Source organism: Prorops nasuta, unplaced genomic scaffold, assembly GCF_024137725.1.
Source record: "Prorops nasuta isolate Cenicafe-Biocafe unplaced genomic scaffold, Cenicafe_Pnas_1.2 PNAS00009, whole genome shotgun sequence".
NCBI lineage: Eukaryota > Metazoa > Arthropoda > Insecta > Hymenoptera > Bethylidae > Prorops > Prorops nasuta.
The window spans coordinates 658,884-673,220 of record NW_027116806.1 but is presented as its reverse complement, the minus strand read 5'-3'; the positions used below and the strand labels follow the sequence as shown (position 1 = coordinate 673,220).

The window sequence follows — 14,337 nt, the reverse complement described above, 5'->3', positions numbered from 1 at the left end:
GCTAGCGGTTAACTTTATTTTTGTTGCTAAAAGCTTGATTCTGGCATCACTGACATCACTGTACACCATAGTATAATCAAAATGGCGGAGTTGGCAACGTTGCCCGGTGGGCTCGTGTTCGAGTCTTCGCGAACTTTAAAATTTTTTCATTTTTTTTTTCATTAGAAGGGCTTTTTATTTTACTAACCATTAATTTATTGGACTCAATAATAAATAAAAAAATTCATTTGTTAGCAGATTAATACAAAAATATTAAGTTTATTATACCTCAACTCATTATCACGAGACACGGTAGTGTCTCGACAGGAAGTACATAAAAGTAGGTATAGACGTGTCTATACCGCCGTCGAGGCACTACTGTATCTTAAACAGCAAAATTGGCCGTCTCAATTTTTAAATCGATTTTTTTCCGTAAATGTTACACTGCCATGATTTCAGCAAAGCTTTTCTTGAAATGGTTTGGAGTAAGCTTTTATTTGAGCCCATGAACATCAAAATCGGTTCACGCAATCCAGAGATATAATCAGTTAGCTATATGTATATATGTCGGCGAACACTTAAATTTTTCTAACCGCCGCCCGAATACTTCCGTCTTTTCCGGTTCCCACCGTGAAAACTGTCACTTCATTTACTCCGCATCATACTTCCGCCCTCCCTTCCACGTCTTGTTTATTTACTATCCCACCTTACATTACTAACTCCGATTTGTTTACATCTCGTTGAACCTAACGCTCACTCGTTCTTCTCAACTTATTACTGCTATCTCCACCATAGCCCAACTACCCCCCACTATATTCCCCCAACCAATCACTTCTCAACCTATCATCCCCGACATATATATATATATTGTAACGTGGTGGAAATACATTACAGAAACGTACATATTTCTTAGTTCTCCTGTCTCCCCCTTAGTGCCTCCCGTCCCCTTGAGTATGCTTGTGAGTGTGTGAGTGAGCATAGATGAACCTCCCGTGTGATGGTAATGTAGATACCCGCTAAAGGGATATTGTAATTGCCATCCACGGAAGGAGAGTAAATGTTTTTGGGACATGGTATGATTGAGGATTGAGCGAATGTTTTTAGGTTGTAGCTTAATTATAATTAAATATTATATTCCCAATGATAAATTTTATTAGTAGTTTATAAGACCGATTCCTCTGCTCCAACAAGAGCTTGAAAACTGTTGTCCCTCTATCCTTTTCTAACCCGTGCTAAACCCACATAAGTCTATCTCCCTCGCACCCATTGTACCGTCCGCGTATGTTTACGCGTAACTCTATCCTTCCCCTTACCACACTTCTCGCCGCGAGCGCCTAGCAGCGAGTCCCGTCCCCTCTCCTTACCGCGCTGACGCCTTACGCGCCTAGCTGCGTTCCCCCTTGCCCGCGCTATCCCCGAACCACGACTCGCCGACCCTGCATCGCATCGCCCCGCCGCCGAGCCACGAAGTCATAGTGTCGTCTGCTGCTAAGGACGACCGCGCAGGATCTTCGCGCAGGAGCTAGCTAGCTAGCTAGCACGCTAAGCATAGGAGTAATTAGATGGAACAGCGAGAATTATGGATCGCGGATCCATACCTAATCATTGATTGGTTCCTGGATCCCGATCATAACTATGCCCAATTGAAACCCCCGGAACGAGGGGAATGACACTACGAACGAAGGAATAAGTGTCAATTTGGGCCACATCTTGTTCAGCTCCTGGAACAACCGTACGTGTTTTGTAAAGGAGATTGGGTCGTCGCTGCGGTGATCGAAATACGTCGGATTTCGATACGGCAGGCCCCAAGCATCGTTTTTGCAGAGTTTTGTGCAGTATTCGTGGCGGACGTCATCGGCGGAGCCGCGGAGGAAATTCCTTACCCTTTTCCCCCCTTTTTTCCTGCTTTCCCTTCGCCGCTTTTCGCCCGTTGCCTGCCCCTCGTCTCCCCCCCCCCCCCTCTGTTTCCCCGTTTTTCCCTTTTAGTAAATTAGTAAAATCAGTGCGTCGTATAGTAAGTGTGCCCGGACATCGCGGGAGGCCTCTCCCCCTCGGGATAAGTTAGTGTAGTTGATTTTTTATTACTTTGTTTGAATAAAGAAGTGTCTTGGACGTGTAGTGTTCGTTTTTTAACCCGGAATCCTTTCCGAGCGTTACAATATATATCGAAAATAAGATTCTTCTTCATAATCTTCTCCAGTCAAAATGTATGTATGTCTCGGACTAAAGTTAATTGCTAAAGAAAATGACGTAATTTTTACAAACACGACAACTAAATAATCGATATAATCGATAACTAATATGGCGACTACTGTTAGCTGTCAATTGAATGTCAATTGAATTGTAAGGTTTACCGGTGTAACCTTAATATTTTTATAAAAATGAATTGGCTGTAATGATAGTGTAATAGTGTAATATAATCGAAACTACGGATAATTTAAGGGAGAAAAATGAAGGACTCAGCAAGATTATCAGATAAGTCGCACTGTATTCAAAAATATGTATAAAATTTAATGTTCGGTGGTACTTTGTGGGATTTTTTTTATTGCAGGTTATATAAAATATTCCTTATATGCATATTCGTTGTATGCAGCTCTGATTTGAAATCCTACCAATGCCAAATGCTCTAACAATTCTTGGAAATATCCTGTTATTGAAGAATGTAGATTGAGGAAGATTGTAAATGAAACAAAGAAGGATGAGGTTTAAACATATGCTAAACATCCAGGTATGGAAATCAATAACAAAATTCATGTTTAAATTTTTCTTTTCTTTAAACTCATATGGATTTCAACTGTCCGATAGGTTATATCATATATATGAGCAATTTTCCAGGAGATAATAAAGTTTCTGTTTACTACGATTAGATAAAAATGAATTTTACAATATAATATGTCATATATTGTTTGATATTTGTGAAATTGCTTTTTCAGATTAAATTGAGACAGAACATTTCCATTGCCAATTTCATTGCTGATGATAGAGCTGACCGGATGAAGTAAGTTTAATATTTACATATTTTCAACAATGTGCCAAGGAAAAGTATACTTTCAACATTTATGTGCATCGGTGATTATCAGGAGCATATTAATTAAAAGAAATTGTTAAAATATTTGATAAACGTATCCTAAAATTTCAGGTATGGAAGTCATTAACAAAATTCATGTTTAACTTTTTCTTTTCTTTAAACTGATGTGGAACATACTCTCCGATAGGTTATATCATATATACAAACAATTTTCCAGGAGACAATAAATCTTTCTTTTTACTACGATTAAAAAAAAGCAGATAAATATTTTCTAATCGTTATTTAATATTCAATTATAATATAAAAAAGTATTAAAACCAAATATTTACCTACGCTTTCCTAATCAAAATAGAAAGAAATTATTATTATTTCCAAAAAAATTATTCAAATTTAATTTTTTATAAGAATAACATTGATTTCTATAATATAATATGTAATATATTTTTTGGTACTTAGTGAGATTTTATTTCAGATTGATTTACAAAAACGTGTTTATTGTGTCATTTTGCAGGGTTGAGCTATAATATTTAATAGAAGAAGTCAGAAATGATTCCAGTTTACCATAGAAAGAGACATAATGCAAAGTTAATGTTGAGAGTTAAACCTAAGGAAAAGGTGGAGAAATTAAAAAAATTTGGAGGCCAATTCTTGATAAAGAAAGGCTTGCAGGTGATTTTGGGCATAAACTTTTTGAAATATATAAGTCAATTAAATAATAAGTATAATGAAAACTTCATCTAGAAGTGATACAATGAAATGAAGTCATCATTTTAATATTTTCCAAGCGATACATAATACAGTGAATAAATTTGGGAAAATGAAAGCAGTATATCTAAAGTAGAGGCTTCCATTGCATTAATTTGTGTATTTTCTAGTTTATATTGTTGAAAAGAAAATACAAATGGCACTAGTTTGCTTGAAAAAGAGCCCTGATTCATAGTTGATATTGGGAGTAACAGTTAAGAAAATGATGGATAAATATGAGCTAATTTATAAGAAAATCCTTAAGAATGGAGTGTTTGCAGGTGATTTTAGACGTACAACTTTGGAATTAGAAGTCACATAGTTGATGAAAATTATAATAAATTCATGTAGATGTGTAAATATGAAAGGAATTCATAATTTCAATATTTCACATGTAATAGAACATACGGTGTGTAACTTCAGGAAACTGAAAGCAGTATACCTAAAAAACATAGACTTCTATTGCATTAATTGGTATATATTTTACAGTTTATATTAACGAAAAGAATATATAAATGTCACTAGTTTACCAGGGAAAGAGCCATAATGCAAAGATGATAGTGAGAGCAACACCTAAAAAAAAATTGGATTTAAAGGTAAATTTAGAAACAAATTTTTGAAAGCGAAAGGCTTTAATGTGAAATTGGGTATAAGATGTTGAAAATATAACTCAAACAGATATTGAATCCTATGTTAAATGCCTCTAAAAGTGTATTTATGATAAGAATTCATCATTGTAATATTTTGTATTTCATTTAATAGATTAATAAATTAATATCTCGAATTGAAGCTTTACATTATGGAACGATAAAAACATTGGAAAATATTTTATTAGATTGAATTAGTTAAAACAATTTTTTAGTTTTAATTCCTATATTCTTACAAAATGTTATAAGATCCCACAAAAAACAAGCTTTGCTTGTAAAAAAAGGACGGCAAGTACATAAGTCGTATCTAGTATGATTAATATATAGTAATATAAAATATTTTAATTAAAAAAAATAGTGAAATCCAAATGTCAGGTAAGTATAAATTTTTTCCATGGCGAAAATTGAAATTTGGAAAAAAGTAAATATTAATACAAAAATTACTTGCCGGGCCCGTAATATTCATGTGTAAGTCGCTATCTTGCAATATAAGCATTGCATCTCGTAAGTTAAAAATGTGACTATTTAATACAATTGCATACAACGGGCCTGGCAAGTAATTTTTTTATTACTATTTACTTTTTTCCAAATTTCAATTTTCGCCATGGAAAAAATTTATACTTGCCTAACATTTGGATTTCACAAATTTTTTTAATTAAAATATTTTATATTACTATATTAATTATGCTAGATACGACTTATGTACTTGCCGTTCTTTCTTTACAAGCGAAGCTTGTTTTTTGTGGGATTAATCATGCTGGAGATGACTTATGTATGTGCCGTCCTTTTTTTACAAGAGAAGCTTATTTTTTGTAGGATCCTATATGCCGCCGTTAGAAGAAGACCTTATATGTCACGTATAATGTAAAGTTCTTCAATCAAGTGAAAGCTGGGGTATCATTTTTATATATTTTAATTGTTTTTCGTTTTTTTCTCTACATTTTCTTAAAAGTATGAATAGATAAGCAAACGTAAAATGTTGAAATTGGCATCCCAGCTTGCACTTTATTCAAATACTCTACAGTATCCGCTACATGTACTTTACTAATTTAATTTTAAAAGTACCAGTAAGAAAAAGCAAATCTATTGCTATATCTAGCACTTTTTCGCATATGTATACACTATTGCCAATCAAGAAGTTAAATAATTATAATTATAGGAAACGTTACCCGAAAGCTGGCACTTTGAGCAGTTTCTTTAATGCTGTCCATCCATTCCAGCGCTGAATCCTTCGACGATGTGGCTACTTCAAAAACGGAACACATACTAGGATTTTGAATTCTCAAAATCCATTCTAAACCCGCTCTTTCTCCGACTATTAGCTCAACCACAGCACCCATAATGTCTAGTGAGCCTTTTTGAAGATTCCCAAGCATCATAGAATCTGCGGACTGAACAGAATTTTATTTTGAAAATGTACAGTGAAAATAATTTATATAACTTCATTCCCTTTAAACCCACATCTGTATTAATTTTCCTTTATATATATAAGAATAAATTACAGTTAACCCATTAACGTCCACATGGACAATTCCTTCATCAATTTTTAAAGTTATCTAGATGGTATAGATTTGGTTTTCATAATTTGCTTGAAACATGAAATTTATAGATTTTAAATCAGTCTTTAAAATGGTTACATTTAAAATTAGGAAAACTTATTGTTTAATATTCAAAATTTAAGATAAAGTGTTAAAAATACAAAGATAGAACAAATTTTTTTGCTTCAACTTCTATTTTCATCTACTTTCCTTTATGCAACCAGCTTAATACCAGAGAAAAAGGTATTCTGGGTATCTTAACTATTGCAACGCTACTTTCAATCCCGAAGGGTGTGATAGAAGGGGCGGGGTGACTCTTCACCGTCGACATAAGCATTTCAATAAGGGACTCCTCACAAGAATAGGGCGCCTTGCGCGTATATTGAGAAACGTTCAAATACATCGGAGCGTACCAATACATTTAAATAAAAAATAACATCTATATCTAATCATTCTGGTTGGGTGAATGTAGGCCCTAATCTTATTAAAAATTACAGCAGTTCCTAAAGCAATTAAAAAAAATATGCTGTGACATCATCAGAGTGGGGGAACTCATAAGTGGTGGGGGTCAATGCAGTCCCTAAAATTATATCAAAATTATGACACGTTCGTGAAGCAATTAAAAAAATTTAATGTGACGTCAGCTGAGTGGGGAACTCATATGCTAACCAAGTGGAGGGCATGACGTCAGAGGAGAGGGGACACCTCCCGACTCTCGCGACGGGGATCCCCGCGCGACGTACCCCCCTTGCCAATGTTCCAGTATCGGCAAAGCTACACTACTCGTGTAGCGTTATTAATTTAATAAAGTAAACTATTTCAATTAAAAAAATTAGTGAAATCCAAATATTATACAAGTATATATTTGTACTATGGCAAAAGTTAAAATTTCGAAAAAAAAAGAGTAACATAAACGTTACTTGCCGGGCCCGTAATGTTCATGTGTAAGTCGCTATCTTGCAATACAAGCATTGCTTCTCGTAAGTTCAAAATGTGGCTATTTAATATGATTGCATACAACGGACCCGCGGCAAGCAACTTTTGTGTTACAATTTCATTTTCGAAATTTTAACTTTTGCCATAATAAAAATAAATACTTGCCTGGTATTTGAATTTCACTCATTTTTTTAAACGGAGTATTTTATTTTACTAATATTGTTTACGCGGGACGATTTATGTACTGTAACGTTGCGTTCCCGCAGCGTTACAATAGCTGCCATCTAGCGCTTTGCTAATCTCAAGCGCTAGATAGGCGGGTCGCGCATGAACTAGGGAGTTATCAACCGATAAGTATTGATCTAGGATCGATAACTTGTCGGCTCCCTAGTGCCGCGCGATGGGTGTAGCGGGCCAGCGGCGGGACAGGCGCAGGGCCTTACCTGCTCCCGCGGACTGCCCCGACACACGTAGTTTAGAAGTCAAAGGTGACACAGTGCCCGGCGCATTCCCCGCCGCCGATATAACTTCGCGACCTAAGCCACAGCTGCCACCAAGCACCCAAGTGCAAGTGATATTGCAGCGACTGCAGCCCGGCCGCGAAACCATACCGGACAGCGGAGTGTACCGGCCCAAGTGCCAGCTATCAGGCCAAGAGAGGTAGAGAGAGAGAGAGAGAGAGAGAGAGAGAGGGACCAGAGCCAGAGAGAAAGAAGATAGCCAGCCCTAGAAAGCTGAAATAAGGGTGATTATTCGTCTTGTATTATAGTCCTGTGACGTCCCAGGGTGTGCTAGGGCTTTAGGGCTCGTAGCACCGAACGGTTTTATAGGGAACCGCTGGCCCAGCTCACCTGTCACGGGTAAGCGGGCAACTTAGCGGAGTGGTCATTCCGTCGGACCGATAACGAATATCCCAAAGAGTAAAAGCGCGAATTAGTAGAAGTTATCGCGATTACATTGATTCGTTGTGCGTTTGACCGTTGACAGGGACGTTCCCTTCAGTCAGTCAAGGCCGCGGACTTAGCATAATTATCGGGAGGACTCGCGACCTTAGACGTGCGGGAGTAAACAATCCGGGTCGTTGTTGTGTTTAAGTACGCGGGAAAGAAGTGAGTGCGAATAACCGTCGCGGTAAGCGCACGCGCGGAAAGAGGGACTTATCCGCGTAGCGTCGAGTAATAGTTAACCTAGGGATCCGCCGGTGGCGCGCGAGTACCGCGCGACTCGGTGGGGCCGCCGCGAACGCCAACTAGTGGCTCGAGCGCGAAGCTAGCTAGTACGTCATCGGGACTTCAGCCGCGTTCGCACCTCTTAGGCCGCGTCCCCATTTAGGACCTAGCGTAACGCACCCAGAACGTGTAAAGGGAACCGAGTATTGTATCAATAACCTACTTTATAATAAAGAGAGTTCACCGCAGTTATTGAGTTGTTATATTAGCACCCCACCCCCGACATTCGCCTACGAGGGTTAGAACCCCCTCTGTAAAAATAAATATTCGAGTATTATTAAAAGTATATCGAAGTCGCCCGGGTCTTGTAGGAAGTCGCCTATTGGGACGTGAACGCGATCGGTGAGGGATCACTCCTCCCTCCCCTTCTATACTATCCCCAAGGATAGCCAGTAGCGTCACATTACCTGCCGTCTTTTTTTACAAGCGTAGCTTGTTTGTTGTGGGATCTTGGATACGCCCAATATAAAGGCATCAGAGCAGAATACCTAATCTAGACAGATGTAGTATTTCTATGACCCCCCTTTCCCGAAAAAATGAGAAATACAATAACAAAATTGACTTTCAAATAGCATTAGATTTCACCTCAAGGTTATTGTAAAGGTAATTATCTTGTCATACAGCACAATCAAACTTTCATCTAAAATGTCTATCATTGAATGTCGGTGAAATTTCGAACGTTCAATGAACGGTTTTAAGAAACCATTTTTCGAACTATTCCGGTGGTTCGAAAATTCCAAAAAAATTATGCTTAACACTACTTCGGTTCAGCAATCGAATGCAAAAAGAAAATTCGATGCAAATTGAACGATGCGTCTTAAATAAAATAAAATTGTTGTGTCTTATGTAAAAAAAAATGAATTTTTTTAATATTCCGGTGGCTGGAAAACTCCCAAAAAATTATGCTTAATACTACTTCGGCTCAGCAACCGAATGCAAAAAGAAAATTCGATGCAAAATGAACGATGCGTCTTAAATAAAATAAGATTGTTGTTTTTATGTAAAAAAATGAATTCCTTCAATATTCCAGCGGTTGGAAAATTCCCAAAAAAATATACTTAACACTACTTCGGCTCAGCAATCGAATGCAAAAAGAAAATTCGATGCAAAATGAACGACGCGTCTTAAATGAAGTAAAATTGATTTTTTTATGTTAAAAATGAATTCTTTCAATTTTCTGGTGGCTGGAAAATTCCATAAAAATTACGCTAAACACTACTTCAGCTCAGTAATTGATTGCGAAAAGAAAATTCGATGAAAAATGCGCCTTATATTAAGTAAAATCTTTTTTTTTTATGTAAACAAATCAAATTTTTCCAGTGTCCCTGTGGATAGAAAATTCCTCAGAGATGATAGTAAACACTAATTCTATTAGTTCTCATAAGCAGCAGCAGCGTCGCTTGAAAGCGGGTATTTTGAACGGTTTGTGATAGGTGAGGGGGTAGGGGCATTGTCGCGGAATAGCCGTTGCTTCAAATGTTTTGCATTGGCTGTTGGCTTACGACTTCTTTTGGCTGCTGGCTTTCGACTTCTTTTGGCTACCAGTTTCAGTGCATGCGAAAGCATAGCCATATGTAAATATAAAATTGTCTTTTTTCGAGTTAGGATTTAGAAACAAGGTAAAAGTATAGTAGATATATCTATATTATTTCCAACATTGTCAATATAAGTATATGCAGGTTCAATATCGTAAAGAATCAATGCACCTCAATCGTAAATTGTGTTTCACATCTTCATTAGTGTCTCCTGCAGCTTGCTAAATTTTTATAAGCTTTCATTTCCATGCTTTAGCGTGAAAGAGCGTGTTTCTGTCTACTATAATACGTTCTGTTAACAGTTTTAAATCGAGTATTTATTTGAAATATATTACTCACTAAAGCCCAAATTTGATATATTCATTATTTTGAAAATAAATACTTTTTAATGTTCATATTGTTCTTCTGTTGATAATAGTTATGTCTGCAATAAGAAAAAGAACAGGTCCCAAGAATAAACAAATGATAAAAATAGCGAAATTAATTGCTAATACATTTACATCAGAGGACATTGAAAATATTGATGTTGTTGAAGTACCGTTTATGAAACAGGTAAAGCTTATACTTTGTATGTTATTTTAAGAAAATAATAAATTTGCAAATATATTAGTCGTTTTTCGATCGAACAAACTGGAATATATTTTAAGTAAAGAAACAACCAAGCTTATTTCAAAAGGTTAATACTTACATATTTTCATTTGAAAATAAAAGCTATGATGAAAATGTGAATACAATAACTTGTTAGAGATTCCAAATCTTGTGAAAGTACTGCCTACTTATTTATAAAAATTGAAAACAGTTAAAAAAGAGGTAAATATTCAGCGTTTCTCCGACAAATTGTAGCAACCTATGATATCGTTGTCATTCTTAACGATATAATAGACCATTATAAAGATAAACTTATATACAGCTACCACATGAAAATTAAATGAAAATTCACTCACATTAGTATAGTATGTTTATAACGATGATAATCTAATTGTAATTTATTACTATGCCCACGCGTTTTTCAGTTTCGACAAGTCAGGTATTACAAAACGTTGTAATTTTAACCTTAGTAAATTCTATTGCTTAATTTGTAACTTGAATTATAATTATATTAAGGACTTATATTTTTTTCCAAAGATGTTTATATTTCAAATGAACTATTAAAGCATATACAATGCATTTTTTCATATGTTAATACATGTTAATGTATATTTTTTTATTGCACACGTGTAATTACATGACGTATGGGTTGAAACATTGTACACAATATCCAACTATAAGTAGAAAAGAAATAAACACGCTATATTTTAGTCCAAACACTATGTAATGGTGCTTTGCCAGACAATAGTCTTATAAGAGTTCAACCATCCTAATGAATTATTGTACGAATACTTGCTTTATTTTTATGCAAAACGTTTATTTAATTTTAATTGTTGTAAGTTTGGTTGAAAATTTCGTATTATTAAGGAATTACCACTGAAGCTTCTTCATTGTACACTATAGGAAAAAAGTTACTCAATTTTTCATAAGTCTACTCTCCTAATACTTATGACCATATTTTTTGGTACATCTTGCATGAAAAAAATATACTCTTTTCAACTATACCTGCACACACACACATTATTTTAAAATAATAATTCTATTAGATTTATTCTCATGTATTTCTGGATTTTAGATATGAATGCCATCACTTTTGTCAATTTGATTAATTATTTTTCTTCCTCTATATTATCTGTGTAGGTTGTCCGACAAAACAAAATAAAATAGGAAGATAAATTATTTCGTGCTATTCGTTATTCATGGGAGTTTACGGATTTAAAACAGAAAGTAAAAGAATTTTTGTTGTATAAAAGGCAAAAGAACGAAAGTAAAAACTGCGTAAATGACAATAATGAAACGATTTTTCCATCGAATAATGCAATTATTGAAAATGATGAAGTCAATTCCATAGAAACAGATCATTTCGGTGGAAAAAAATATTTTGATGAAAAGGATGAGTGTTCGTTGCAATTTGATAGTAATAATAACAACATTGAAATAAAAAGTGAAATAAATAGTAACATTGATGGGATTAATTATATACATAGTGACAGTGATTTAACTGATGACATTAACGACTGTCCAGTTAATAAAATTGAATTAAGAAAGAAAAAGCAGGTACAAATTAATCTTAAAGACGAACCAGATGAACATGTTAACACCAATACAAAGCTGTCCAAAGTCTTTTGATATTACATTGGGGAATTCAATATTTTTTCCGGTGACATTTTAGAAAAAATGTTATAAGTGCAGATAAATGTATGTATGAAGTCGAAAGAGCTATGTTATCCGAAAAATGTAGCCATATTTTATCGTTTTACGGATTCCACACATATATAAATTATTCTGTCGTATATGTTAAGTATAGAAAAGAACACACACAAAAATTTAAATTTGAAATACACATAAGTAGTATAGATAACATAGCTACAATAATAATATTCAGCACAGAGGAAAAATTGTTTGTGCACAATAAAAAATATTTTCGCACTTTGAAAAAGGTGGAGAGAAAGAAAGTGCAAAATATTATAAAATACCAGTCTCCACGAAATTATCAATTAAAAACCATTGAAAATGTTGATGTAGAATTAGCAGTAGACGGGAATTTACAAGACATTAGAAGCTTAAATGTTTTAAAGAAGGTAAATTCTATAGAGAAATGCTGTACAAGATTAAAATTGCATTGAAATGATTTACAGGATATTGCTCACTTGTGGGTAGATCAACAAATCTGAAAAGATCCTTTTGTTAGAGTATTTCAGTTATCCTTAATATTATACACCTATACAGAAAAATCAATATTGTCAATAGAATATAACAAACCTCTTATATTGCATTTAGATGAAACAGGCATTGTTGTGAGAAAACCTCCAGGTATACAATCAAAACAAATTTTTTTGTATTCTATGGTTTTAAAAGCATTTCAATCCGTATTTCCTATTGCTTAAATGGTAACATCTGAGCATGATGTTACCTCCGTCTCATCATTTTTAAAACAAAAAAAATTTCTGTATAAGTTGAAATCAACACGGCCCTTTTTCTGATGCGATGTGATTGATTAGAGCTGGGTATTTATCCATTCCCTTAGTTTGAATGGAACAAAATGACGGTAATTGAATACTTAAATGTAATATTCAGCTATGTTATGGACAAAAAAGTACCCCAAAAAATTATATTTGTGCAAATATGCAATTCTCACTTCATAAAACGAGTTCTAAAAATATTATGTGAGAAATTTTCAAAAAATTATATTTAACGAAGTTCCCCGTTATATATACGAGATACCGAATAAAAAGTATAAAAGCTACCGAACAGTGGATATTATTAATCCCTGCGTTACCGACTCGTGAGATAGGCTCACGAGTGGATTATAGCTAACGTCAAGGATAGACCCCATTGACAGGCAGAGGCCCGGATGAAAAGACCAGCGTTCCAGGAAGCAATATCCAGGTTGTCCTGAGAAGTAAGGCGATGGTCCGTCTGAGTGGGGCGAGGAGAGACGTATGCCTTGTCTGTATCTCTTACGTGTTAAAAGATATATTTGGTTATTTATTTCATTAAAATAGTGCAAACATGTAGGATTTTAAGTAAATAATCTTTTTTTATATTGTAGTATCATAAATAACTACAATTGTAGGCATTTCTTTCGAAGAAATGTCTACTAGTGAACACAACGATAACATAACTTCAAACATGGCGTCCCAACCTCAAAAGTTAACATACGCTCAAACAGCACAGGTAGTTCAATATCCGACGTTGGAGCAGGCTATTATCATGGATTCGATAGATGGTTTATCAGTGCACTCATATTCGATAGCTGTTGGAAAAATAATTGTACCTAATAATATTAGATATGCTTCGCGCATATCCCAAAATCGTGTTTGTCTTTACCTCAGCTCTACTGCAATAGTAGACGACCTTATAGAAAAACATCCTAACATAGTGGTGGAAAATCATATGGTGTCTGTTAGGCATTTACAATAAAAGGCGAGACGTATCATAATCTCTAATGTACAACCAGTAATCGCTAATGAACTTATTGAATCGGAATTGAATAAAATTGGAGTACAACCGGCTTCGAAAATCACTCATATTAAAGGTGGAAATAGAGAACCTGGTTTTGAACATATACTTAGTTTTAGAAGGCAAGTATATATTAACTCAGTTGATATTAATAAAGTTCCTTCTATTCTTAAGATAAATTATTCTAATACTACTTATTGGTTGTACTTTTCATGTGAAAAAGTAAAATGTTTTGTTTGCAAAGAAGGCCATATAGCTAAATTTTGCAAAGCATTAGAGAAGGAAACTCCAGTAATAAAAATTATTGATGAAAATATAGCAGAACCAAAAGGAAAGGTCACCAATAATAATACTCTCACGCAGGTCATAAATTTGGATGTGATAACCACACCTATAGAGATAATAGATTCCCCAAGTCTATCAGAGTCTACTATGGTTAATGATGATTTTAACAAGGAAGAATCAAAAGTTGTGCCATCAATTAATATATTTAAAAGAACTGCTTCTCCTTCTACATTTTCTACTGTTTCAACTGAGACAAGTAAAAATATTAATGATAAAATCAGTTTAGAAAATGTTTCAATAAAACATTTACAGTCAACTAAACCCAAACCTATAAAAAGATCTAAAAGATCTTTGAGTGTTAGTAAA

At 34.7% G+C, this 14,337-nt stretch overlaps 1 protein-coding gene across 5 annotated transcripts in view; it reads right to left on the bottom strand.

Annotated features, from left to right (window-relative positions):
- The window catches only part of sl (small wing phospholipase C gamma 1), a 467,203-nt gene that overhangs the window by 172,088 nt on the left and 280,778 nt on the right, over positions 1 to 14,337 (bottom strand). For all 5 annotated transcript variants that reach the window (XR_010823023.1, XM_066731397.1, XM_066731396.1 and 2 more), the window contains one exon: positions 5,568 to 5,789. Coding sequence is in view for 4 of the 5 variants with exons in the window: in XM_066731397.1 (XP_066587494.1) it covers positions 5,568 to 5,789 (222 nt within the window). In the remaining variant the exon portion in view is untranslated. The remainder of the gene's footprint in view (positions 1 to 5,567; positions 5,790 to 14,337) is intronic.